Source organism: Phyllostomus hastatus, unplaced genomic scaffold (genome assembly GCF_019186645.2).
Source record: "Phyllostomus hastatus isolate PE091 unplaced genomic scaffold, TTU_PhHast_1.1 phas_contig_196, whole genome shotgun sequence".
NCBI lineage: Eukaryota > Metazoa > Chordata > Mammalia > Chiroptera > Phyllostomidae > Phyllostomus > Phyllostomus hastatus.
Window position 1 is genome coordinate 14,414,443 of NW_025333709.1, and position 26,669 is coordinate 14,441,111.

Consider the following 26,669-nt stretch of genomic DNA (forward strand, 5'->3'; position numbering starts at 1 on the left):
AAGCCATCAGGGCCTTGCACTCACGGTGTCTCGTCTGCTTTGTGCTGGTCACACAAGGCACAAGCCCAGCCCAGACTAAGGACTGGGGAAACCCTCTCTGTGTCTGGATAGAGGAGCTACATGGAATTGTGGCCTTTTCCCCGCCCCTCAGTCCACCGCAGTTACTAATTTACTTGATGGTAAAGCTTTCTGGAGACCAGAATCTTTTTAATGGTCCTGTTTGAAAATTGAGTGACTGCCCAAACCAGCATCGTGACAGTTTGTGTACGTAAAACATACATGCAAAAAACTGGAGCGTATCTGTTTTATCAGATAAAAACTTAATTTAGGGATGTTTGATAGGGATGTTTGATAAGTGATTACCATGTGTTAGCTATTGGTCTTTTTTTCCTCAGGTTTAACTAAGTTAAAAGTGGTTGAAAGTAAATTCTGGATTTCTTTAAGACAATTGACAGGAGGAAGCACATTTTTTTTTAGTTAGCGTATTGCTTTAAAGACTTTTTACCATGTTAATACTTTCTTCTTGTTAACAGTATATAAATTTGTCACTGACATGCATGTGTGAAGCATGGGAAGAAATACTGATGCAGATGGATTCTCGTCTCACCAAGTTTGTGCAGGTAATGTACCCGAAGAAGTTTCCTACACATTCAAGAACTTATTTACTTTATGAGGTACATGAGAAACATCAGTCTGATTTGTAAAAGGCTGAGATCAGGATTTCTTCTAAATGCCTTGGCTTAACCTCAGGCTGTTTTCTGAGAGAGAGAGAGAGAGAGAGAGAGAGAGAGGACTCCATTCCCGTTGCTCCAGTGTGGGTGGGGCCAGGACTGTTAGGTGGGGCCATGGGTTGGGGGATGGGACAGGTGCTGGGAGAGCTGACGGCTGTTTCCTGGTAACTCATGCGCACATGATCAGTTTGCATGTGGATCCGAGGAAAGCTTAAGGAAAAGAAAGGGGGTTGTGCTTCTGTGATTTTGAATGAATATGCTTATAATTTAAAACATGCACATAATCTTCTCCTTTGTGTTCAGGAGAAGAACACGACCACGTCGGTGCAAGATGAGTTCATGCACCTGCTGCTGTGGGGCAAAGCGAGGTAACCTGCCCGCGCCAGGGGCTTTGATTTGTCTTTCCAAAGTTACTCATTGTGCAAAAAAATGGGTAAATCCTGGTGCACGAGGACAAAAACAAAACAACATATATATCTTTCTAGACTTTTGTGTGCACATATATTTGTTTATGTAATCATGGTCATTTTTTGCATATATATGTTTTAAATGTATAAAATTTTAAAAATTTTCATATAGCCAAATCTTTTCCTTTTATAGTACCTACCTTAGTATTATTCTTAGTGTCATTCTTAAAAAGACCTTTTCCCATCTTAAGATAGTCAAAGACTGATCTGTGTTTTCTTCTGGTGTGTGTGTTTTATTGGTTTATTTTCATTCCATTTACCTGTCCCAGATGTGATTTCTGTGGTTATACGCTGTGGAAGACTTGGCTTTTCCCCTAAAAGCCGAGGTCCTTGCCCAGCACAGTTGCTGAGCGCCATGCCCGCCCCTTGCTGCTGCATGCCAGCCTGCGGTGCGTCCCCATGTGCGCCGGGTCTGTTTGGGCTTCGTTTCCTGTGTGAGCGCCGCAGGCTCTTAATTTCCACTGGGCTATTTCTTTTTGTTTATTTTGTTTAAAACTCTTGTTTGTAATTTGACACGTAAAAGTTTTAAGTGATTCGTTCTGATTTTGACCAGGGAAGACTAAAAATACTCTCTTTGTCATTGTAGTGCTGAACTGCAGACCCTCTTAATGAACCAGTTAACAGTAAAGGTGTGTGTGTGGTTAAAGAGGCTGTGTTTCAAAAGCCACAAACAGTCTTAATTTTTTTTAGAAAAGCGTAGAATGCCCTAACTTGCATATTAAATATATTTCCTTCTCTTGATTAGGGCTTAAAGAAGCTGGGCCAGTCTATAGAGTCGTCCTACTCCAGCATACAGAAACTGGTCATAAGCCACTTGCAGAGGTACGAAGGTGATGTGCAGTTTTTGGTATTGCATCACGTGTGCTGGGCACCGGTCTTCTTTCTGCAGCCTTCCCTTCACCGTCTGCTGTTCTCCTTTGGAGCCTCTTCTCACTGAAATTACTGCGCTGGCATTTGAGGAGAGTCCTGGAGTACCCAAGATAAAAGGACTCGATCTTACAATTCCACTTTATGAACTTGTTTTCTCACCCACTCATGAAGTATATTTTGAATGGGGCATGTACCCTTTTTTGAGCAGTGAATTTAAGTATGTTTGTGTATCATTTTTAAGTTTACAAAGTGTGTTATGTCCTTCTGCATTTAATACCTTGGAAAGAAAGGTGCTGGTTAGGATGACCCTCGTTTTACGTAAGAAGGACCTGAGGTCAGGACGGTTGTATGACCGGCTCAGAGTTTAGACGGTGTCAGAGCCAAGACTTTCTCCCCCATCTCCAGGTCTCCTGCTCTTTCCCTCCCACCTGCCCCGGTGAAGTGGTTGGCTGGTGGACGCGCTCCCTGTTTGACTTAAATTTTTGACAAAGCCCTTTATGCTGAGTCCCCGGGCCCTTTGTCACTTTTCCCTTGGGTTCGTGCAGCACCCTTTGGACCAGGCTCCCCTAGTCCACCTGTGCCCCTCAAATGCATTCTCCACGGTGGATCTGATCATGTTACTCCTGCTTACAAACTTCCAGTGCCTTCTCAGTCCCAAGGCCTTCCCGTGGCCTTTACGCACCTGCCTCTCTGCTTCCCTCACACGGGTGGCCTCCTCAGACTTGATGTTTTTTTCTCCCTGATGCCGCTGTGCATCCCACCCACCTTCTGGAGCACTCCAGCCCTGCTCTCCACTGCACTCCTCAGTGCTCAGCTCCAGGGTCGCTTGTTCAGAGAGGCCTTCCCTAATCCCCGGCTTAGGTCAGGTTCTTCCGTTCCCCCCGCATGGCGTGCCTTCCCTTCAAGGCACTTGTGCGGCTGGAATGACGCAGCGTCCGTGTGTTGTGACGAGCTTCCCCGTTTGACTGTCGGTGCCGCGAGGACCCTTCCGATTTGTTCTCCGAGGTGCGCCCAGTGTCCAGCACAGTGCCTGACCCAAGGTCGGAGGTCACAGATGTTTGTCGAACGTTACATATGTAGCTCTTGGGAGAGTAAGATGAGCCGGGGACGGTCTTAGAAGTGCCAGGACCCACTCTGGAACGCCATTTGATTCTTACAAAGTTTAATCACGTGGTCATGTGCTCTTCTTGAGCAGTCGATGACCAAGGGATGCTGCTACAGTTTTTAGGGATAATCTTGAAATAATGATTTCTCATGGGAAAAAATTAAAGTTACTTTCAGTTTTTATTTCTGAAAATTTAGAAAGGCAAGGTAGTAGCCGCCTGCCTCCTTGCTGATGGTGATGGTGCTGACTCACTTCTGCTCTGTTTGCATAGTGGCTCGGAGTCTTTGTTGTACCATTTGAGTGAGCTGAAAGGAATGGCTTCATGGAAGCAAAAGTATGAGCCTCTTGGATTAGATGCTGCAGGGATTGAAGGTAGTAATTTCATTTTTTTTTCAGTAGAGTACATTAAACACACATTCTTTCCTTACTTGACTGTTGGTATTCATTGATTTATTTTTAGATGCTATTACTGCTGTGGGCTCTTTCATCCTCAAGGCAAACGAACTTCTTCAGTAAGTATTTGGGGCACGTGGAATCACTGACCTGAGAATATTTCCCTTTTCACTTACAAGTAAGAATCTGGCAATAGTCTGTCAAGATTTTCTTAAAACAAATTGTAAAGTTTGCGTCAAATTTATACCTCTACATGATTAAAACCAGCTAACAGCACAGTGGTTTCGTAACGAAAGGCAGCCTTTTCCTGTCCCCTGTCCTCACCTCAAGTACTGCCTCCTAACATGTTAACTCTCGTAACTGTTTCTGTTTTTAGTTCTTCTGTAATATTCCTGAGCTGTATGACTAGTACACTTCTTTTACTCATCTATTTTTAGAAATTATTCTTCTCTATGTTTTTGTTCATTTTTCCCAGACTCTTTCCTTTTTTTTTTTTTTCCACACTGTCTGTATCACATTCTTAGGTTCTTTCCCTGTCTTAAGGGTGGTGTCATCTTCCTCGGACCCCCTCCATCCCTGATGCCTCCTCCTCCAGCCTCCCGGCCCCAAGCCCCGGCCCCAACCTGGACTCTGCATTCCAGCCCTCCTGCCAGCCACCCCACGGGCATTGTCTTCATCGCTTTCGTGGGTTAGATCCGAACTTCCAGGGTTTCCTTTGTTTCTTGGTTCATTTAATCCTTTTTGCTGCACAGCACCCTCCATGACTTACGCAGAGAGCACGTACGTGAGGGTGAACCTTCCGGGTCCCTTTGTGTCCCTTCTCCTGCCTCCACACGGGACTGGTGGGCTCCACTGGGTGCAGGGGTTTGGAGGGGATGTCGTCTTCTCATAAAACCTTGAGAGCGTTGCTCCGCTGTATTCCAGGCTCTTTGTTGCTAATGACGGTCTGGTGCTTCGGACTGCTTGCTCCTTTGTAGGGCATTCTTTTCCTCATCTCTAAATTCTGGGAGCCTCACAATAGCACTTTCAGATGTGGATCTTTTCATTCATTGTGCTGATACTAAGAAGACAGCCATTGTAACCTGGATTCTATGTTAATATTATTTTGATATCTTCCTCTCTTTGTTCTTTTACTAGATTTTTGTTCTAGAAATCTAATTAGTCAGATAATAGACTTCATGGATTCATCTTCTATGGAAAAACAAAGAAGTGAACATTTTTTTTTCTCTCCTATTTTTCATGTTTTCGTCTTTTCTGTTTTTTGAGAAATTTTCTTGACAATTATAAAACACTATCATTTATCAAAAAACATTTGCTGAGCACTTAACTATGTTGTAAACACTGTGCTGGGTGCTGAGGATATAGCAGTGAGCAGACTGATCAAAATTCTTGCCTTCGTGAACCTTAGGTTCTAATGGGATGAGACAGACAGGAAAGAAGTGAATAATTAAAACACCCGGTGTGTGGGGTAGCGCTGGGTAGTGGAGAGAGAAGCCGAGCAGGGAAAAGGCCCTTGGGCGTGCTGGGGATCGGGGTGCTGTTTTACACAGGTACTCAGAGAAGGCCTCACTGGAAAGGTGGTGTTGTGAGAGAGGGGGGTGAGCCTTGCTGATATTTGGGGGCTACAGAGACAGCGAGTGTGAAGGCCCTGAGTTTGCATCCTGCCTGGCGTGTTCGAGGCACCCCGCCCTGGAGGCACCACAGCTAACGCGAGCAGAGCGACGGCGTGAACAGTGCGACAGCGTGTGGGCTGGGAGGGTCTCGGAGGACGGGCCAGGCTGTGCAGGGCCCATGGGCAGCTGTGGGGGCTTTGGCCTTCCCGCTGGGCGTAATGAGAGGCTCTTAGGGAGTTGCCAGCGGTGGAGTGACAGGATGAGTTACATTTTGAGAAGCTCCCTCTTGTTATTTATTCAGTGTTGTGAATAGATTCTAGGAGGGAGAAATGGGGGTCAGAATCCGAAGTGGCCAGAACTGGGCATATTTTAAGAGCAGAAAGAACAAGACTCGAGGCACGATAAAGGAGGCGTGGCGATCGTGTGCGGAGTCGTGGGGAGCTACGAGTTGAGGCCCCGAGCACCGAGAGGAGTGGAATCCACATTCACTGAAGTGGAGAACACTTGGGGAGTGTATGTAAATGTGTGTGTGTATTTTGTACTCCTCCGTCTGGGTTATCTGATACTTTTTTCATGATTATATTCAGGTTATGCATCCCAGGCCAGCGTGCTGCATAACTGGTGGGGTGTCCCCCTCGAGGTGACACATCCAGAAGCAAACGATACCTGTCTGCCACTCCTGGGTGGAATCAGTTCTGATCGCCCGGCCAGTGTGTTAAGTGCTTTAAGCTGGAAGTGTCTGTTAGCTGCACTGGTGGAGCTGTGCAGTGCGTGTTGATGGCAGGAGACTAGCATTCAAGGGAGGGGTCTGGGCTGGAGATGTGAATTTGGGAGCTGGCAGCACATTGGATCATTTCAGCCATGAGCCTGGGTGAGGCAGGGAGTGTGCTTAGGGAGAAGGAGAGAGCTGGAGCTGAGTGATGGGCGTCCCGGCGTGAGGAATGGGTTGCATGGGAGGCTGGCAAAGGAAACGGGAGGCAGAAGGACCAGGGGAGTGGGGTCCTCCTTGGGTCTCTTCCGGGACATCAATGAAAAGTTTTTGCTGCGCCCTGAGTTGTCTTCATTCACTTCCTGGGTCACGTAGTTTGCCTTGGTCTCTCACTGCAAGCTTCCTCGCAGTGCCTGGTGCCCCGTGGTTTACGCGCATTTATTCACGAGGCAGCTGGAAGTTGCTTGGAGTCTCTGGGTCCTGGGTGGTCTGAAGCCAGTCTGAGAGCCCGAGTGTGCAGGGCTCTGCTGAGTGCAGCCAGCACCCACACGGGTCTGCCTCGGCTCTTCCCGGTTCATTCTGTTTCTTTGGGGAACCCCGTGTTTGTTCTCTCTCTGCAAGGCGAACCCCTCCGCTTTTTGGGAAAGGACATACCGACCGCTCTGTTTTAGTTTGTCCTGCCACGTCCAGCCCCACGTGTCATCCTGGTGGCTCCCGTTGGACCTGACGTTTCTGAGGACCCGAGTGGCTGGGGGCTGCTGCAGGGCGTGTGGCTCCTCGCTGCCCTCTCTGCCTTGTCTGGCACGTGGCTGCCTCTGCTGAGCTTCAGCTGTTACCAGTCCCCCGTCAGCTTGAGACGTTTCTCGAATTTGATTGTTTCCTACTGCCCTCTTTTCCCATGAGTTCATAACACATGCATTCCTTCCCCCACCAGCTCACCACCATTTGAATGGGGTTTGAGAAGGTAGAGGTCGTGGATGTGAGTGCTCAGACACATGAAAGGAAGAGCGACACAGTATTAAGCTTTCTGTGATTAAGCTTTCAGTGTGAATGAAAGGTGGTTTAATGTTTCTCCTCTTTGAGATGATTAGGTATAGCATTATTTTACGTGATAGACAGAGAAACTGAGGCAGTGAGAATTTTGATGTTAGCTAGAGGTTACCCAGGATTAGGGTGAAAGTATTGATTGGGAAAGATACAAAGGAACTTTTTTTTCTTTTTTGCTGCAAGAGAGTTTTGATCTTATTGCTTAGTGACATAAGAGATGTGACAGTCTTAAGTCAAGGGTTTTATTGGGGACTGAAAGGTTAATGACAATGACACACCTCTCCAGTAGTGAAATGAGACTTAATGTTTGGATGGGGCTTTGAGGTTTAGGAATGAAAAGTGCAGGTGTTATTTAAGCTGAAAGAGATTTTTTAAAAAATGATAACCCACCTCTATATTCAGAAACAGTTTCGTCAACATGAAGAAGACTTCCAGTTTTAACAGTTAATTTTGGGGCTACATTTGTGTTAAGCACAGGATATTTAATTCTTGTGATCTGTTATTGTAAAGGCAAAAAATTAACTTCCAAAAATAATGTTAAGTGATATCAAAAGTATTGACATAATACAAATTTATAATAACGATTTTCTGTTGGGGTTTTTTTACTGACCAGTGATAATTTTTTTTTATGAAAACTGTTTTTTTCTGTTTTCTTTAATTTGCAAAGTTAGAAAGTGATTTCATACTTTTACTGAATGTTAGGAGAGACTGTTGTAGTTCGTGGCAAGGCTGTTATAACCAGTCAAAATTTGAGTTATTTGCATTATTTTTTAAGAGAATCAGGATTTTCTCTTTTGAAAGTTTATTTTTAGGTGTGTGTTTGGTGTCATCCAGATAGGATATAGCAGAACAGTGAAAATTACTATATTCCACAATTAAAAAATGTTACATGAACCCTCTGTAGTAATTTCATTTTTTTTGTACTTTTATCTTTTTAGAGTCATAGACAGTAGTATGAAAAACTTCAAAGCATTTTTTCGGTGGCTGTACGTGGGTAAGTTAACTAAAGCATTCTTGTTATTGTAACACTTTTTAAAAAATTGCAGCAGTATCAATTTAGAATACTTCACTCACTCTAGTAAACTTCAGATACTCTAAAAGCAGAGAGAATAGTATAGAAGAACCCCCTTCTCCCCTTCACCCACTGTCACCTGTTCTCTGAACATGGCCAGCCCCATTTCTCCTGTACACTCGCCCCCGCAGATGGAACCTGCCGCGGTGGCTGTCTCTGTCACTCACCGATGATAAACCTTCTTACCTTGTACCGTCTCCTTAGGTTAGAATGACAGCTCGGAATCCCCGCTCTCTGTTAGGCATCGTTAGGGTTAGAACTAATGGAGAACTAATAGAGAGAGGGGAAAAAACAAGACACAGCCCTGCCACCGAGCGGCTGGGCTCCTTTGTCTACACTCGAGTCTTCTGTCCCGAGATCTGTGCAGGCTGCTGTGGCAGCCACGGCCCACAGGTGCTGCTTAAATCAGTGGAAATGATACCCAATGGGATGTTTAGTTCCTTAGTCTCGCTGGCCCTGATTGAAGTGCTCGGACGCGTGTGGTCAGGGGCCGCCACCCTGGACGGCACAGGACTAGAGCATTTCCATCATCACCACTTCTGTCGGGCAGTGATGCCGTGGCTAAGAGGAATGCAGACCTCTTGTGGCCCTTTTCGTATTACCACAGGATCTTTGCGTGTGTAGGTGATTAACAGATATTTATTAATTTGATATTAAACGTTTAAAAAATACTTCTATTTACTTATATTTAGAGAGAGGAAAGGGAGGGAGAAAAACATCAATGTGAAAAAGACATTGATCAGTTGCCTCTTGTACACGCCCCGACTGGGGGCCAAACCTGCAAATGCAGGCACACGCCCCGACCAGGAGTCGAACTGACAGCCTTTCGCTTTGCGGGATGATGTCCAACCAACTGAGCCACACCAGTCAGGGCTTGATATGTTTAGGCCCATTTGTACTGTTATTTTTGTGACCTCTCTTAAAATCTTTGAAACAATCCAGCATACATTTCTCTCCAACATATGCGTAATTTCGTTGTAAGTGGGATTTATCCCATATTTGTTAAAATTCTAAAGAGTAAAATAGAAACTAAATTACCTGTAATGTTCTAGCATCCTTCAAACAAATGCCCTGATTTCCTATTCTGATATTTTAAAAGCAGACTTCATACTTGTCAGCCTAATATAATTACTTTTGGTAAAATAATGAATTCTGTTTGCAGATGTTAACTTTGTAATTCTTAGATTTTTCTCAAAACCATACCAGCACCAGCCAGAGTGGGGAGCCAGAGAGTTTCTGAGGCCAGCCTGTTTAATTGATCAGAGATGCTAATTAGAATGAATTACAGAAACGCTAGAAATAATTTTCTTTTACAGAAGTAGTGGTTTGGTTTTACTTGTAATTAGTGGGGTAATTTAGGCAGTTTACATTCTTATTGCACGTCCTCACTGTTAAGAAGCGGGTTAGGAGAGCAGTGAATTACCGCTGGGTCCTTGTCATTAGTGCAGACGCGGTGGGAAGCACGCCGGGCGGGGCACCGGAGACCTGGCTGTACTCTGGCTCTGCTGCTGGTTAGCTCTGTGCCCTCGGTTCGCTCTTCTGTCAGAGTCGTCCTGGTGAAGGCAGGGACTTCCTTTATCCTGCTGCATCCCTCGCACCTCTGCTACGCTCAGTAATTTTTAGATGGATAAATGAATGAGTGGAAATAGATTATGGCTGGTTTTACCGATTATTTAGAAGTTTGAATTAAAAATGTTTTAAAGATAATCTGAATTTGCAGAAGCACGTCCAACATGCTTTTTCCTGACCAAACACAGCACATTCCAACACTGTGCAAAGGCACACGTAGCATCCTTCATGACCTACATGCATGTGACACAGAAACACAGTACTGGTGAGCACAGCCCTGTGGGAGGACCAGGAGTCAGCCACAGGTGCTAGATCAGGGGTCCCCCAACCCCCGGGCCACAGGCCACGGACCGCTACCGGCCCTTGCCTGATAGCGACTGGGCCACACGGCCGGAGGGGAGCTTGCACGTGATGCGCTTGAGTCACCCCGAAACCATCCCCCACTGCTCTGCCCATGGAAAGATTGTCTTCCACGAAACCAGTCCCTGATGCCAAAAAGGTTGGGGACCACTCTGCTAGATTACAGACTATATAAATGTATGTAAGTGCACGTATACCCACATAAATTTTAGTCTAAATATCTTTATGTAGCAAAAAAGCCCAAGGGAAAGGAACACAGCTGTTTGGCATTCTAAGGCTTTTGGAGGGAAGAACTACTTGCAGATTTTAAGAGAAGAAACATCACCGGGTTGGAGAGGAGAATGCCAGCAAATGTCGTCTTAGCACAAGGCAGCAGTTACATCTGTTTGTCTGCAGCGGCACTGGGTTGGGTTGAAGGAGAAAATGAGAAATAATTTAAGTTTGTGGCCCTTTAGGTCTTTAAAAAATTTTTATTAAACTTCCTGCAGTGACATTGACTGATGAGACTATGTGAGTTTCAGACGTGCAGTTCTGTAACACGTCGTCTGTGTGTTGTATTGTGCGCTTAGCACCCAAAGCCAGGTCTCCCGCCGTCACCATGTCTGACCCCTTCCCCTCCCTTTAGTTTTTAGGAGAAAGTAAGTTTTCCTTGATGAAAAGAAGCTGTTGAAATTGAAAACTTGGTCCAGTGAAACACATTTAGTCTTGGAAAAGCATCTCTAATTAAAATTACGTTTGCAGTTGCCCTTTAAAAATAGTTTTCAAATTTGTATTTTCAGCGATGTTGAGAATGACAGAAGACCACGTGCTCCCTGAGCTGAACAAGGTACGTGCCGCCTGCGGCCTGGGGGCTCGCTCTGCCGGGCCTCTTGGTGCTCGTATTACACATGCAGTTACTGGTTACTAGGTTGTCGGGCTGTACACAAGACAGGCCTTAGTTAGCCTTCTGTTTTTTTATGTCCAAGAACACTGTTACTATGGCTCCTAATTTAGTAAGATTTAACTTTCTTAGATCTTCAGTGCATTTGTATTTTCCTCGGAGATCTGGTCCTTGGATATTCCCGCCTGTGTTGATGTCTGTGAGCCCTGTTTCTTGCTGACTCTAAGGATCGTGGCGAGTAGCCACGCAGTGTCTTTCCAGCAGAGCTTACAGACAGGGTTCCTTTCCCCCACCCCTTGGTTCCTGCGGCTCACGCGTCCACCCCTGCCCACACTGATTCAGGCGGTGTAGGTCGTCGGGAGCCTGGGAAAACGGAGAGCAGTAAAAGTAGCCTCGGTGGAGTGAGTGAGTGAGTGAGGGTCTGCACCTCAGCACAAAATAGGTCCTGTGTGCTGTGGGCGACTGGACTCGGAAAGCAGGCAAGGCCACCTTAGCGGGTCTATGACATCACTCTTACCGTTATTTGGGGCGATAAAATATGTTAATTGTTGGGAGGGACCTAAATGTGTACTTTCGTAAGGGCTGAAGAACTAAGGTATGGTGCAGGGAGGGTCGTTGCCAGAAGCAGGGGCCAGTGCTGAGCGAGCAAAGCTGTAGGGAACAGCCTTCACTCAGGTTGAGGGTGCGTCTCGGGGCTGACGGCCCCCCCCCCTGCAAAGGAGGGACTCGGCACGTGTCTCAGCACAGGCGTGACACAACGAGCAGCCTGTGCCGGGAGGAGAGCGGAGAGCAGCGGCCGTTGGCCTCTCGGAGTGGGAAGTGGGTTCGGATGTTGGGTCACATGCTTCTCAGAACCCCAGGATTTCATGTGTTCAGAGCCTCATCATCTGGATTTCTGTTGATGTGTCTTTGAAGGAGCTTTGCTTAATTGGCCTGTGGCCTTTGGCAGGAAGTATAAAAGTCACATTTATTATTACATGGTATTTCTATTATTGGAAAGCTTTCTTTCACCTTAATTTGTTTTCTTATTGTTCCTTTTTGTTTTAATAGATGACTCAAAAAGATATCACATTTGTTGCTGAATTTCTTACTGAACATTTCAATGAGGTAGGAGATTGGCATTTCTGTAATGCTGTTTTTTCTTAATAATTGCAGTTAACCTGAGTAGTGGTACGAAGTAGTCAGATTTAATCCTATTGAATTGAAGTCCTTAGCAGTTACGCTTTTTAAACCGTTGAACTAACTAATGGCAGTGCTTATTTATGAAGCAAAGCCTGTGAGTTGAACTTCTGTTTGTGTATCTTCCAGTCCATAACAGAAAAGAGTAACTATCACCAATGGCTCTCTTAAAATATAAATTTGTGGTTTAAGTATGAGATTTGTGTGTGTGTGTGTGAGCTGACTTATGAATCGGACTGTATTTATCCTTTGCAGGCTCCAGACCTGTATAATCGGAAAGGAAAATACTTCAATGTTGAAAGAGTCGGCCAGGTATGGGCTTTGGATTCAACAGTTATTTTTTTTAATTAAAAAATAATAATTTTAAAGCACTAGCAGTGTTAGTGTTTATTACCCAGAGTTCATGGAAAGTAATATAAGGCCAGTTATACTTGTCCAGTAGCCCCGCCCTTTTAGTGAGTTAGCTACATGTAGCAATTTTTAAACTTTTCGGTCTCAGAATGCTTTTACATTCTTAAAATTATTGAAGATATTAAAGAGCTCTAATGTGGGTTATATCTACAATGGTAGTATTATATATTAGAAATTAAACAGATTAAAATATTTCTTAAGTCACAAAATAACAGTAGCTATTGTTTTAAAAAAATAACAGTTCTATGACATGTTAATATGAGTAATTTCAATGAAAAATAATTATATTTCAGAAAATAAAACTTAGTGGAGAGTGGTCTTGTTTTATAATTTTGAGAGTCTCTTATATCTGCCCTAACAGAAGACAGCTAGATTCTCATATCTTCTGCACTTAATCTGTCACGATGTGTTGTTTTGGTTAAGGTGTATAAAGAAAGTCTGGCCTCGTACAGGTGTGTGGTTGGCAGGGGAGAAGTGTTTTAATAGCGTAGATAATCGTGGGCATCTTTGACGCCGCACCAATCCTGACAAGTGATAGCATCCTGAAGGCTAGTTTCAGTATGGACTCGAAATGGCATCAGTGGCCTTTTCATGCTCTGGCCTGTTGGAACCCACTCACTGACCTCGTTGCACCTGGATGGGCCGGTGACCCAGGCCTGGGGTTGTAATGCCACGGACTGGCCACTGGGAAACGCAGGCTCACTGAGTGCTGCAGACCTCCAGTGTGCTGCCGATGCCTTCCTCCGAGAAGGGTCTGAAGGTCAGGGTCTGCCCCTGCCATCGCCAGTGCTGACGGCCCTTAGGTACTGAGAAGCTGTCAAGCACCTGTGGCAGATACAGGTTTTTCAGAATTGTAATTTTTGTGTACATGTTTACATTTTATCATTGGCAACCAATGCTGGTGGTGGTTTTGCTTAAAGTGACAGACTTACCTTACTTGTTTTCAAGAAAATATCTGCCAAATGAATACCCAAGAGTGAATAATCACAGTTTTTCTGCCAATCATTCTTTCATGTGAAAATGGGATTCCATGAACCACAGAACTGCCTGGCTTGAGTCACAACTGCATTTTCATAGATGCTTCCCCTCATGACATCCGTATGCTTTGGTGTGCAGTGAGTGCTTTATGTGTGCTGCAAAGAGTGTTGAGAATACTTGCACTCTATGGTTAAGCTCTAGTAAAATGGGTGATTTCAGTAGCGCCACCACAGATCAGTGAAACTGGGAGTGTGTGGCGAAAGGAGGACAGTGGCTGCTGGTATGTTTTGGTGCCACTGCTGTGACCCTTGTGATGGTGCCAGAGATTTCCCCACCTGTGCCTATGACTGTCAGTGCAGATGTCATCACGATGCACAGGGCAAGTGACGTCTTGCCCAAGACTGGTATTACTGTGAAAGTAGCATTGGCCTCAGGAGCCCTGAAACTGTCTGGGGACTCCCCAGGGCCCGTGGACTACATGTCGAGAACCACTGTTGTAGAGGAGGCAGACAGTTGATTCTGTTCAGATCAACTTACAGACGAACGTGCACAGGCTTAGAACACGCTTCCTGAGAATGGGACTCAAAATTCAGCTTATGGTCTCTGTATGTACAGCCTTCTGATCTTTCAGTGGTTAGCAGTTTCTTTAGCTGCTTGGCACTTACAAATTTTGGTCACCTCACTTAGAATAACAGCAGTGCCCTTTCCAAGAGGGATTGACAGTAAAACTAACTTATTAAATAGAATAATGATAAATATAAACAGTTTTTGAAGCCTGACATCTTTTGTTTCCTGCATTTACATTTTCAATCCTGCATTTCTAGTACTTGAAAGACGAAGATGACGATCTTGTGTCGCCCCCTAACACAGAGGGAAACCAGTGGTATGACTTCCTTCAGAACAGCAGCCACTTGAAAGGTATTTCCCAGGCCAAGTAGATTTTGGCCAGTACGTTTATCTGTCTGAGACCCGTACAGCATCTAACAGTTTTGCTGAACACTTATCCAGGTGCTTTAGATTTATCTTCTGTGTGCATTTCATTGGAGTAAAGAAACAGCAAAATAACAAGTAGTATACAACATGACCGTGATCAGAAAACACTCTGATATTAACTGCAGCGTGGTAAGATTGCTTACTCTTAAGTATTACATTGATTGCTTTGCACTGTATTAAAAAAATAGGATATTGCAAAGAAAACTGAGAGCCTAGCATTCAGATAAGCCTGTTTGCCAGTTCCAATTTGTTAACTCCTGAGAGCGTGGTGATGCACTGGTGTGTTCTCCTGAGGTGCTGGCTTTTTTGGTCACTCGTTATGCCTTTCATTTCCTAGGATCGTAAAATGTTGAAGTGGTGAAACTTTACCTATCCAGCATTATTAGAGATGCAACACAAAATAGCAACCATTGTGTAGGTCAGAACTTCACCACTTTGGATGACAGTATTGTCAAAGTATTTGTTTGCTTTCTTCAAGAGTAATCTGACCACAGTTTAGCTGTTTCTTAGGATCCTTAGGGTAAGAGCCACGCATGCGTTTCATCTCCTTCAGTCCTCGCAAGAAGCTGTGGGAGGTACTTCCCACCCTCGTTTTAGTAGTGAGGAAGCTGAAGGGTAGAGAAGACCAGGCTCGCACAGCTCACAGCGAGAGATGCAGCTAGGATTCTGCTGACCTCGGAGCCTGGGCTTCAGCTGGACTCTGCAGTAGCGTCTGCCACCGTGATCCGGTGGTGGTTATCCAAACGCCTGAGGGTGGGAGGGAAGGGAAGGACTTCTCTGAGGCCCAGAACTTTGCTGATTGCTCTTTCATTTTAACCCTAGAAGTCCAAGTTGTTGTTTAGGGCAGCACATGCAGGGTGAGACAAAAGTAGTTCACAGCTGTTCACAGGGAAAATAATGCACTAACATACAAGAATAAAGCCTGTTTTGCATGCTCACAACCGTCAACCTACTTTTGCCCCACTCTGCATTTTGTATTGCTTGAGAGTCTGAAGATCAGCAGAGAGGTGTGTTAGTGTGAGTTAGCTATTGAATGGAGGGAGACTAAAAGTACAGCTGACTCAACTCATGTACTGTACTTAATCAGGATGCTCAAGGAGTAAGGAAGGTGCCTGAGGAGGGCCGATGGCAGTCTGCCAGGAGTGGTGGCACAGGACCATGTCACTATGGTGGGCTAATCGCGATCCTGGGAACTTTTTGGTCTAAAAAGAGGTCCTGTACCCTTGTTCCCCCACATCTTCTGTGGCTGAATGGGAAGGCCTAATCTTAGCCACAGGCCTCAAATTAAAAAAAAAGATGCACTTCAGATCTCTTAAATGCTTAAGGTTTTGCTAGTGTGTGAGTTCAGACAAGCTCACTAATCTCCAGCTTCTTAAGTCTAGGATGAAGTAATACCAACTCTCATAATGGAACTAGTAAGAAAACTTTAGCCCTGGCTAGTGTGGCTCAGTGGATTGAGCGCCATCCTGCAACCCAAAAGGTCGCTGGTTCTATTCCCAGTCAGGGCACATGCCTGGGTTGCGGGCCAGGTCCCCAGTGGGGGGGGGCAGGGGGGGTGAGAGGCAACCACACATTGATGTTTCTCTCCCTTTCTTTCTCCCTCCTTTCCCCTCTCTCTAAAAATAAATAAATAAATAAATAAATAATAAAGTGTTTTAAAAAAGGACTTTAAACTTCTCACACTTTATAAAAATCAAGGGCTAAATACTGCATGCGTGTACTTTGTTAGGGCACATAGGAGAGTCAGCGTTGTGTAATGGGTCCAAGGCGGCGCTCTGGAAGCTGAGCTGCCTGAGCTCACTCTGCGACTTCGTAGGCATGTGGCTGAGGGCCTCACCCCTCCGTGCCCCAGTTTTCTCATCTGAAGATGAGGATGGTGGTAGCGCCCCCCTCGAAAAGCTGTTGTGAAGACTGAGTAATCTGGATAAAGTACTCAGAATAGTGCCTGGCACATGGCACATAAGCTGTCATTATACTGCTAGCTGAGCTGTTTTTACTCAGGACACATCTGACACCAAAATTAGAGGGTGTTGTCCCTCTAACGATGCCAGTTCTCACACCAAGTGGGTGTCGTACAGTTTAATTCTCACACTGACCACCTGGGTTAGCACCAACTCCACGGGCCTAAAGACTCAGTCCCACAAGACCGCCCCCTCTTCAGACTGTGCGTGCACATGCCCAGGTTACCCCCATTTCTGCCCCACAACTCCCCGTCTTCAGCTTTCATGACTTTCTCAAATGGCTCACGGAATTCAAACATACACTTAGGTTTACTGGCGTATTATATAGGATACCACTGAGGAACAGCCCAGTGGCAATGATGCACAGGGCCCAGTGTGGGGGAGGGGCGTGGAGCCCTCCCCGCTGCACCCCTTCCCAGAGCCTCGGAGTCCTTGCCTGGCCCAGGCCCTCTGCGCCCCGCTGTTTAGGAGATTCTGTGGGGTTTTCATTATGTGGCGGGACTGAGTAAGCCATTGACCATTGGTGACTGAACTTAACTCCAGCTCCTCCCCTTCCCCGATGCTGAGGGGTGGGGCTGAAAGTTCCAAGCTTCTCATCCGGACTTGGTCGCTGTGCCACCCAGCCCCAAACTGGCGCCAGCTGGGGGCTGGCAAGCGGGCCCCTCGGAACAACAGGTGCTCCATCATCCTTGCTGTTCAGGAAATCCCGGGTTTTGGGAGGTCTGTGCCAGGGACCAGGCAGAGACCACGTGTCTTTCTGCAGTAGCACAGCCTCTGTCCCCTTCCAATGTGGGGAGCTTACACTGTCACCATGATTAACGTTCATTTTGTCCCGCTCAGCGGGCACGTGAGCTGCTGTGGGGTGGGGAGCCCACAGGCCGCAATGGAAGAGGGCGTGCTCGGGCGGTGGACGGGGGCTCGATTCGTAGGTACTTAGTCATTGTCATAGTGGGCAATTACCTAAGCCCCCCAGGTTGCCTTTTTTTTTGAACTTGTAAAATGTAGAATATGATGCTTGCTTTGTACAAGTGTTATAAGCAAAAGAAATAACAGATATAAAAAGAACCTAGCATAGTTGGTGTCAGTAAAGGCAGAAGTGTATATTACTTTCTACTGAAAAGGAGCCTTTTTGCAAGTAAAGAGCTCACTCGCACAGCCCTAGTTCCTGTCCCCCGCGTGTGTCTTCAGTCCCCCACTTGTCCACAGTGGCCCTGGAATGCGCCGCCACGCCGCCGTGGCTAGGAGCAGCGCAGCCCGAACTCTGTTCTGTACATGCCACAGGGTTCCCAGACCTTCTCTCCTTCTTACAGCCAGCAGAAGCACGCTGTTGGGTTTTGGTGGGAAACAGCATAGAGGGCGATAAGCTGCTAGGACTCAGCTTGTGGTTGGGAGGGGGTGTTTTTGGCGGGCTGCCAGCAGCCAGTGAAGAAAGGCAGAGGCCACAGCTGTCATTGGTGGTGGTGAGATGTGGGTGGTGAGACGGTGTGAGGGGACCGTGGAGTGGCCAGGGAGAGTTCCACCGCCAGTCAGATAAGCTGGCTGGGCGGGAGGCCTCTCATAGGAGAATGTTTTCTTCTAATCATCTGGTTGACTGTAGCTTGTTTGTTTCTGTTCTTGTTTGAACCAGAAAGTCCTTTGCTGTTTCCTTATTACCCCCGAAAATCGCTGCACTTTGTGAAAAGGCGGATGGAGACCATCATTGACCAGTGCTTACAGAAGCCCGCAGTAAGTTGGAGTGCCTGCCTCTGTGCCGGCGCAGGGCGTCGGCAGTGTGTGGCTCACGCGTGTGCACGGCCCCAGCCGTTTAGATGAACCGTGTGAACATGCTGACATCCAACCATTTTCCGCTAACACAGCTGGCTGCTTTATACGGTTCACCCTAATATTTCCTCTTACTACATGAATTAAAAAATAAAAAGATGATTGAAAGTGCTGGCATCGTTAGTATTTGTTCTAAGAACAAACTTACTGTAAATGTTCTTGGTCACAGAGCTGATGTATCTCTTGTTTGCTACTAAGGAGGGATGGCAGGTGCTCTGGGACCCGAAGAGGTGGTTCTACCATGCTGTGTGCTTATCTCCAAGGTCCTTCTCAGCTTAGAACTGTCTCTTCTCCTTACTGTTCCAACTGTCATTCAAGAGTCTTGTGTGAGCCCTGGCCGGTGTGGCTCATTTGGTTGGAGCATTGTGCTGTAACTGAAAGGTTATGGGTTCGATTCCTGGCCAGGCACGTATCGAGGTTGCAGGTTCCGTCCCCGGCCTGGGTGCACGTAATCCCCAGTATGAGCGCATATGGGAGGCAGCCAGTTGATGCGTCTCTCTTGCATCAGGGTTTCTCTTTCTCCCTTTCTCTCTAAGAGCAATAAAAATGTCCTCAGGGGAGGGTTAAAAACAAAAAACAAGTTTCTTGTGCGAAAGGTTTGATGATCTAGATTGTTTACTAGACTTAACCAGGAATGGTGATTTACTTTCTGTAGAGTATTCGTCTGTATATACGTAAACGCTCTCATAATATTTTTAATCTTATTTTATTTAGGATGTAATTGGAAAATCAATGAATCAAGCAATCTGTATTCCATTATATAAAGATACGAGAAGGTAATTCTGTTTGCCTTTTGGGTGGTATAATTCAGCAGCCAATTTGAAGTTTCCTTAAACTTTTTTTCTTTTGTTTCAGTGAGGACTCCGCGCGTAGGCTGTATAAATTCCCCTTCCTGTAAGTGCGTCTCCCCCGTCGTGCGGCAGCGTGGCTCTGTTCTGTGCGTCGGCCACTACGGGCCGCCTTTGACTTTGTTTTCTTTTCCTTAGGTGGAATAATAAGACTTCAAATCTACATTATCTTCTTTTTACTATTTTAGAAGATTCACTTTATAAAATGTGCATCCTAAGGAGACCTACTGACATTTCCCAGTAAGTGTTAGTCTGAAGTGTGAATCAGAAGGGATAAGACTTTACTCTCAGTGACACAACCTACAGCTGCCCTTCCCTGCTTTTCCGGTTTGGGTTCAACTACCTTACCATTTCACGCTTGTCACTGAGCGGTCCTTAGTCTTAGTTCTCGTGTCATTACGAGGATGGTGCCAAATCAGGAAGCTGTGTGATATCTTCTGATTCTAGACTATCTAATGTTGTACTGGTATGTTGCAGTTACATGTAGGAGTTTTTTTAGGCTTAGGAAAAGTCAAGAGCGGGAACCCAGGATTGTCTCATGAATTTGGAGAAGTTCAAAAGTGCATTTTGGGTTCCTTATAGAAAAAACTTTTACCCCCGGTTAAGTATGTCTTTCATTAACAAGGGGCCTCACCTATGTAAACTTTTTGAGAGTCCAGAGTAAAAGTTCTGAAAGAAAAATTCATACTCAGAATGCCATCAGTATCTTAAATGGTTTTAAATCTGAATTTCAAAGACATTTTCTGAGGCCAAGATACTGCTGAAGCAAAATAATTTGATTGTTCCAGATGTCCTTAATTTATAAGCTGTCTGGTTACTTCAGTGACTAAGAATTTAAACCAAGTTGAAATTTTGGTGTTAGGTTTATCTGTCTAGGTGTTTAAATTAGTTACCAGTATCCCAGGGTGAGCATGATGGTGTTTTGGTCTGGGATTTGGGGTTGCGGCGAATGTCCTAACACTGGCGGTCCTGTTTTCAGGCATTTCGGTTGTTGGCTATCCAGCTTGTTCCACAGTCTCTTTTTTCTCTTTCTTCAAGATCTGTAAGTAACGGACTAATTGCCGTTAAATTTGGGAGCTTCACATATGCCACAACTGAGAAAGTGAGAAGAAGGTAATCCTTGAATTTTGTTGGAAGTGTATGTATATGCATATGCATGTGTATATGTGTGTATACACATGTGTACATATATGTGTGTGCATGACAATACAAATTTTGGGAACATGGCTGGACTCAGTTAAGCGACAGGCCTTCCTCTCTTGCAACATGGGGGGCAGGAGTGGTCACATACCGCGCACTCACAGAATGAGTCGAACAGAACCTCACCGCCCAGCAGCAGGAGTTGATGCAGCGAGGTTCCCGGGATTCTCCTCTGCGCCCCCTGTTTGTTAATAAGAAAGGGGCGCGGTCCCGGGGCGGAGGGCTGCGGTTCTGGTGGTGAGCCGCAGCACTGGAGGCGGCGGTGCTCCTGGTGCAGTAGGGTTTTTGTGGGGCAGAAAGCGCAGCGGTACCTGCATCGTCCCTGAGCCTTTGAGAGGACGGAAGTGACACTCCCGTGGGCTGCTCTTTCCTCCTTTACGTGAGAGTATGTTGTGGCAACGTCTTTGAAGTTGTTGTGTCTTCATAGTAAATCTTACTGTTACTTTCAGTCTTGTTAACTCAAAATACACGTAAGGTGTAATTCATGGAACTTCCACGGGCTTAAGGCCTGACCATTGACACTGTGAGCCAGCCTTACGGAGGTTTTCTGTTTTCATGTTTGCCTGTTTTTAGGGCCTGGTTATCTTTGGGAATAATCAGTACATCAGGTCACTGATTTTAGTAACTATGGAACTGATCCCTGAAAACACAGTTTTTCAGGTACCTGATTTTAGTGCAGATTAATGATATTTTTTAAATGTTACTGCATAGAATGTCACTTGATTTTTTTTTGTTACCAGTTTTTTTTTCCACTTGGTACAAGTATGTTATGCGTACAGTCTCATCTCCATAGTTACGCCCATCCTTCACGTAACAAAGCCTGTTCCGATTGCAGCACCTACAGCTGCCTGGATGCACAGTTCTACGACGACGAGACCGTGACGGTGGTCCTTCGGGACGCTGTGGGGCGTGAAGGGAGGGACCGGCTCCTGGTCCAGTTGCCGCTGTCTTCAGTGTACAGCCGCGAGGACTGTGCCGAGTACCAGTTCACTGGGACGTACTCCATGAGGTAACCCGCTCCTTAGTTCAGGTTTCTGATGTATTAGCTAAGATGTTTTCTAACGTACGCTACGCATTCTAGTTCTTCAGGTATGCTAGCTAATAGTCAGGGATAACTGTAAAGTCATTTGACCAGAAACACTATCTTTTGTTTAAAAAGTTACTGGCTTCGACAGCTCTCCTGGTCCTTTGCTTTACAAGTAAATTGGTATTTGCCAGAACAAGGTTGGGAATTATTTGGAGTGGAGAATGGGGCTTCGTTAGTTCTTGTTTCAAGAGTAGAGTTAAGCCCAGTTTGTAGCAGAGTTAATTGTTTCAGGTCGCCGTTAGTGTCCCCTCCCATAATTAGGGCCGCAGTAGCCAAACAGAGGGCACGCGGCCGTCTCCAAGGGAGGGCTTCCGCTGACTGAGACCCACTGAGCAGGTCCCTTCTCTGGTTTAAAGATGGGTCTGCTTTCTCTGAAAGGGAATTTAAAAACCTCACTAACATGATAATCTGCCTATTTGTAATTGTAGTATTTTCACAGAACATAGTACAGCAGCTTTTTTATATAGTGGCTGGTAGAATTATAGCGGAAGTGGGAATATTGCTAGAAATCGAACCCATGGTTGACTGACACCACCCGTAGTGAACCAGGCAGAAAGTCCCCTTTTCATTCCCGGACTGGCTTTTCCTCCTCTCCAGGCTAGATGAGCAGCGCACTGCCATCCCTACACGGACCATGCATTTCGAGAAGCACTGGAGATTACTGGAAAGTATGAAAGCCCAGTATGTTGCTGGGAATGGCTTTCGCAAAGTGTCCTGTGTGGTAAGCATCTGCACACTGTTTGCTGAGACTTGCAGGTGGACGTGACTCCGGGTCTGTGAGGTCCTTGCAGTGCGCGCATTGTGTGATGAATTGCTTTTATTGATTATGAGCTTGTTCGTCACCTTAGCTGTTTAGTTCTCTTGTTCTGAGAAAGCTTACTAAGTAGTTAATAACAGTTTCAGATTTTGATTATGAAATTGTTACTGTTGTGTGCGGAGATCCTTTATGCAAAGTGAAGGCTTCCATTTAGTGATTTTGTTGTAAATTCATGGGAAAATAATTTTCCTATAAAACCATTCTTTGTTTGAACTTCTGAAATCTAATTCCTTATATGTAATGTTATTAGGTAAACCACTAAATTTAAACATTCTGTATTTGCCCTGTTTTCCTCCAGTTAAGCTCAAACCTCCGTCACGTGAGAGTGTTCGAAATGGACATAGATGACGAGTGGGAGCTGGACGAGTCCTCCGACGAGGACGAGGAGGCCGCCACCAAGCCCGTGAAGATCAAGGAGGAAGTGCTGTCCGAGTTGGAGGCCGAGAACCCGCACGCCGACACCGCCGACCTGGCCCCGGAGACGGTCGTCAAAGTGGAGAAGCTGGACCCTGAGCTGGACCCCTAGTCTGGGTGTCACTGTGTTGGGTGTCCTCCTTATGTCAGAGGACACAGGCAATGGTAGAAATGCCCCGAACCATTTTTAATTCCCTTTATATAACAAAGAAATAAAGAGTAAATTTTGTTCTCACTCTGCTTCATCTTCTCTTGCTGAAATAGTCACCGTGATAGACTTTCTTTTTGCTGAAATTCCTTTGTACATATTACTGTGTGCAGCACTCGTGTTTAAAGAAAGCATAAATTGTGAAGAAAAACATAGGTATCAGGAATCATTTCTATGTCAGGCAGAAAGTACGTTTCAGTAGTCCTTCACTGGACATTTTAATGAACCTGATGTTTTTAAAACAGACAGCATTTGTTCCTGTCTTCCACCTTCCTCTTTTAGTTTATTTCAGGTCTCCAGAACACTTTTGAGATTTTGTTTTCTTTTTTTTTTTTGTTAAACAACTTTTTTTAGATTTTATTTATTTTTAGAGAGGGAAGGGAGGGAGAAAGAGAGAGAGAGAAACATCAATGTGCGGTTGCTGGGGGTCATGGCCTGCAACCCAGGCATGTACCCTGACTGAGAATTAAACCTGCGATGCTTTGCTTCGCAGCCTGCGCTCAATCCACTGAACTACGCCAGCCAGGGCGAGATTTTGTTTTCAAAATACACCAGTTCACCGTGATGCCAGGTAAACCAAAGATGGGCACTGCCCCTCTGACCTGAGCAGCAGCAGCACTGCTTGGCCACTGCAGGAGGGCCGCCTTGTGCTGTGTCGGAGTTCTGAACTCCTGGCGTCAGCAGGCGCCTGTGTGTGGCTTTCCTCCGTTCAGCATCGGTCAAGGGCGCTCCGGAAGGTGAGCAACGTGGGTCATGGAAACGCAGTTTAGCATTCCGTGCGGAGGAGCTGCTCTTGGTTTCCCAGTGCTCGTTCCAGAGGCGGAGGGGTGGTCTCGTGCGACTTCCTAAGAGTTTCCGTTTTCCATGTGCATCCCAGCACCAGCTCACTGGTGCACGAGGGGCTGCCTTTGAAAGCTCGAGTGTCTCTGGGCAGGAAGGCCTGCTGCGCCCAGGCCCGCGGGTGGCTGCAGGGCTGCCGTGTCCTCTGTCTGTCTGTCCCTCCACAGGCAGTGTTGCACCGGGACTGGAGGCATGCCCCTGCATGCGCTCCAGGCACCTCGGCTGGTCTGATCTTCGTTGGTTTTGAAGGGAAAGGTGGTGAGAAGCTACTGCTGTGTGCATGAACTTGGAGTTGAGACCTGTGACCTGCAGGAGACCAGACCGACTATGCTGAACTGCAGCCTTGCCCATAACAGGCCTTACACACGATGAACGTGTAATTTTCAGAACCGTGTATCGGTCAGTGTTCACGGCGTAGTGCAGAGTGTCTTAAATTAGCTTTTGTGAGTGAGAAAGGTGAACTGTCAGGCGACGTCACGGAGAAATTGCAGGTTGCCGCGGGTATGCGGAGGGTTGTAGAGCGCGTGGCAGAAGCTGACCACACAACATGTAAGTAACTTCGATGGATTTGGGGGACAGATAACTGTAGCTTGTTCTTAGAATGAGTTCCAATTTCACAATAATTAACTAGTTCTTTATTAGACAGCAGTCTGCCCGTGTGACTTCAGCATTACATGTATAAAGGTTTCTTGGTATGTGCACGTTTGCTGTTTGTAGTTCCAGCTTGGGATAAATAAGAAACGAGACCCCCAGGTTCTGCCCTTATCCCGGACCAGGGATCAGAAACGGTTCTGTTGGTGCACCTGGCTGATGCCCAGCTTCCTTTTAACATCGAGCATGAAATTAATAATGTGAGTGAACTGTTCCTAATTATAGGAGGATAGTTTTTTCACTAATGGTTTTAATGTATATGATACGTAAACTCCTTAGGAACTGGCTTTGTATTATAGCAAAGTACTAAAGTGTAAATCGATACTGGAATCTTTTAAGTTTTAATAAGTAGAGGGGACATAATTTTATCATTGTATCCTTAGATGTGTGAGGTAGTTTCTCCACCACTAGAAACCTTGCTTTTAATGTTTGGAGCTGATTCAATTGTTAGAGAATATATCGAGTGTATTTAGCAGCAGGTGCCAGATTTGCATTTTGAGTTTAACGAACAAAAAGTGAAGAGCAAGGATGTGGAGGGCCCCGGGCAGAGGCACCACTCCCGTTACCGACCGCGTGTGAGGCTCGGCCCTGACCTGCCTGCAGGGGGCGTAATTCCGTGCCTGTCTCCGGGTGGAGGGCCCCGGGGGGAGTGTGCGCGGAGCGTGTGATTGGCGTGTGCGACACCCCTGGCAGAGGTCAGCCCGTGGTGCAGTGTTCCGTGCGGCCCTTTTCCAGGATAAATTGTGTTGGTTTTTCAGAAATGTACATAACGTTTTATTTTTGCGCCAGACTTAGTAAGACTGTGACAGTAATAGTCTTTCTAATTCTCTCCGGCTTCCTTGGGGTTTTTTTGTTTTGTTTTGTCCTTGATTTTCTTCCAAAATAAAAATTTTACAGTCAGCAAAGTGCTAAAACGTGCTGTCTTGTTTAGGCAGAACCTTTGACTGTAAACGGGAAGAAACTATTGTGATATGGCCTTGAGTCCAGGTCACCACGCTGACGTTCAGCGTGATGACTGCACGTTCCAGCGTATCGCAGCGGATCGGAGTGCGTCCCATCTTGGGCAGCTCAGCGAGCAGACTTGCTGAGCACTTCTTTCTGGAGGATGCTCTACCTGAAGTCATGGTCGGCATGATGCCACCAGGGCAAGTCCTTTCCTTTGGCACCCTGAAATCATGGCAGTTACCTGTAGATTGCATGTGTTAGAGTTGTGTTCGACTGTTCGGCGTGTCAATTTTAGCTCTGACTGAGCACAGGGTGATGATACTTAGGATTCTACCAGGTCCGGGTCCCAGAGGTGTGAGAGCGGGGAGTGCACTGCACGGGACTGTGTGGGTGCCCCCCCCCCCACGCCCCTGAATCAAGAGTGTGGAGGCAGGACCCAGGCCTGCGTTTTTAATCAGTGCGCCGACCGCAGGCCCACTGAGGGTGAGAACCCTTGTTTTTATGGATGTTATTTTTCAGTAACTAGGTATTTATCATTGTACTTGTGAATTAAAAGCTGCTCCTTTAACAGCCCTGGCTGGCATAGCTCGGTGGATTGAGCGCTGGATGCAAACCAAAGCATCGCAGGTTCGATTCCCAGTCAGGGCACATGCCTGGGTTGCAGGCCAGGTCCCTAGTTGGGGCCACATGAGAGGCAACCACACACTGATGTTTCTCTCTCTCTCTTTCTCCCTCCCTTCCCAACTCTAAATAAAATATATTTTTTAAAAAAGCTGTTCCTTTAAATGCACTGAAAATTGATGTACTCTTTTCTTTATAAAGGACCCTAACTGGTGGGTTAATGTCACATGCAAGGGGCTCGCTCTTCTGTAACTCCGTCAGCGGCAGTGGGCAGACTGTGCCCCAGTCTCTGCACTGTGGCATGTAGCAGTGAGCCCCTCGAGGCCACACGGCTGCCATAAGAAGGTCGAGTCTGGCTGAGTGGTAGGAGCTGAGTTGGGCCCACGTGGGCCATGCGGGTCGGGAATAGGCCATTACAGCTCATAAATGCCCCTTTCCTCAGGTGCGCGCAGTGGGGCCGCCCTCACAGCTCACCTACGTGTGGAATGCGCCGTGTCCCACAGCGTGACTGAGTGACACTGGAGCTGGCTTGACAGATGTTTAAACGTCAACACGGGCTTGTAGCTGGAGCCGCCTACTGTCCAACTTCCAGTGTCCGCATGTGCCCCTCGCAGACTAGAGACTTCAGGGCTGTCTTACTCATTTCCGTGTCCCGATTACTGATGCAGAGGGAAGGTCATTGTTATGTTTTCCACTGTCGGTCCTAGAACTCGGTGTAGGAGCCCAGCTAGATGGCTGCTGCAAACTGCACTCACGAGTGCCCACGTTTAAGTGACGATTGTAAAGCTTCCTGACATGGATAACGTGTCACCTCCTTTCTCCTGTCCACCCCTTCCTTTGTCCTGCCCAGCTGCTGCAGGGGAAGGGATGAAGGATTAT

General features: G+C 46.3%; 1 protein-coding gene across 2 annotated transcripts in view; it reads left to right on the forward strand.

Annotated features, from left to right (window-relative positions):
* The window catches only part of ANAPC4 (anaphase promoting complex subunit 4), a 34,134-nt gene extending 11,374 nt beyond the window's left edge, over window positions 1-22,760 (forward strand). For both annotated transcript variants that reach the window (XM_045834585.1, XM_045834586.1), the window contains 19 exons: window positions 534-620; window positions 1,035-1,099; window positions 1,785-1,827; window positions 1,944-2,020; window positions 3,445-3,545; window positions 3,634-3,685; window positions 7,874-7,929; window positions 10,716-10,762; window positions 11,867-11,923; window positions 12,251-12,307; window positions 14,209-14,302; window positions 17,966-18,063; window positions 18,874-18,935; window positions 19,015-19,053; window positions 19,146-19,247; window positions 20,046-20,120; window positions 21,043-21,216; window positions 21,892-22,015; window positions 22,410-22,760. In XM_045834585.1, the coding sequence (XP_045690541.1) occupies window positions 534-620; window positions 1,035-1,099; window positions 1,785-1,827; window positions 1,944-2,020; window positions 3,445-3,545; window positions 3,634-3,685; window positions 7,874-7,929; window positions 10,716-10,762; window positions 11,867-11,923; window positions 12,251-12,307; window positions 14,209-14,302; window positions 17,966-18,063; window positions 18,874-18,935; window positions 19,015-19,053; window positions 19,146-19,247; window positions 20,046-20,120; window positions 21,043-21,216; window positions 21,892-22,015; window positions 22,410-22,637 (1,638 nt within the window). In that variant the 3' untranslated portion in view covers window positions 22,638-22,760. The remainder of the gene's footprint in view (window positions 1-533; window positions 621-1,034; window positions 1,100-1,784; window positions 1,828-1,943; window positions 2,021-3,444; window positions 3,546-3,633; window positions 3,686-7,873; window positions 7,930-10,715; window positions 10,763-11,866; window positions 11,924-12,250; window positions 12,308-14,208; window positions 14,303-17,965; window positions 18,064-18,873; window positions 18,936-19,014; window positions 19,054-19,145; window positions 19,248-20,045; window positions 20,121-21,042; window positions 21,217-21,891; window positions 22,016-22,409) is intronic.
* Window positions 22,761-26,669: the final 3,909 nt, after the last annotated feature.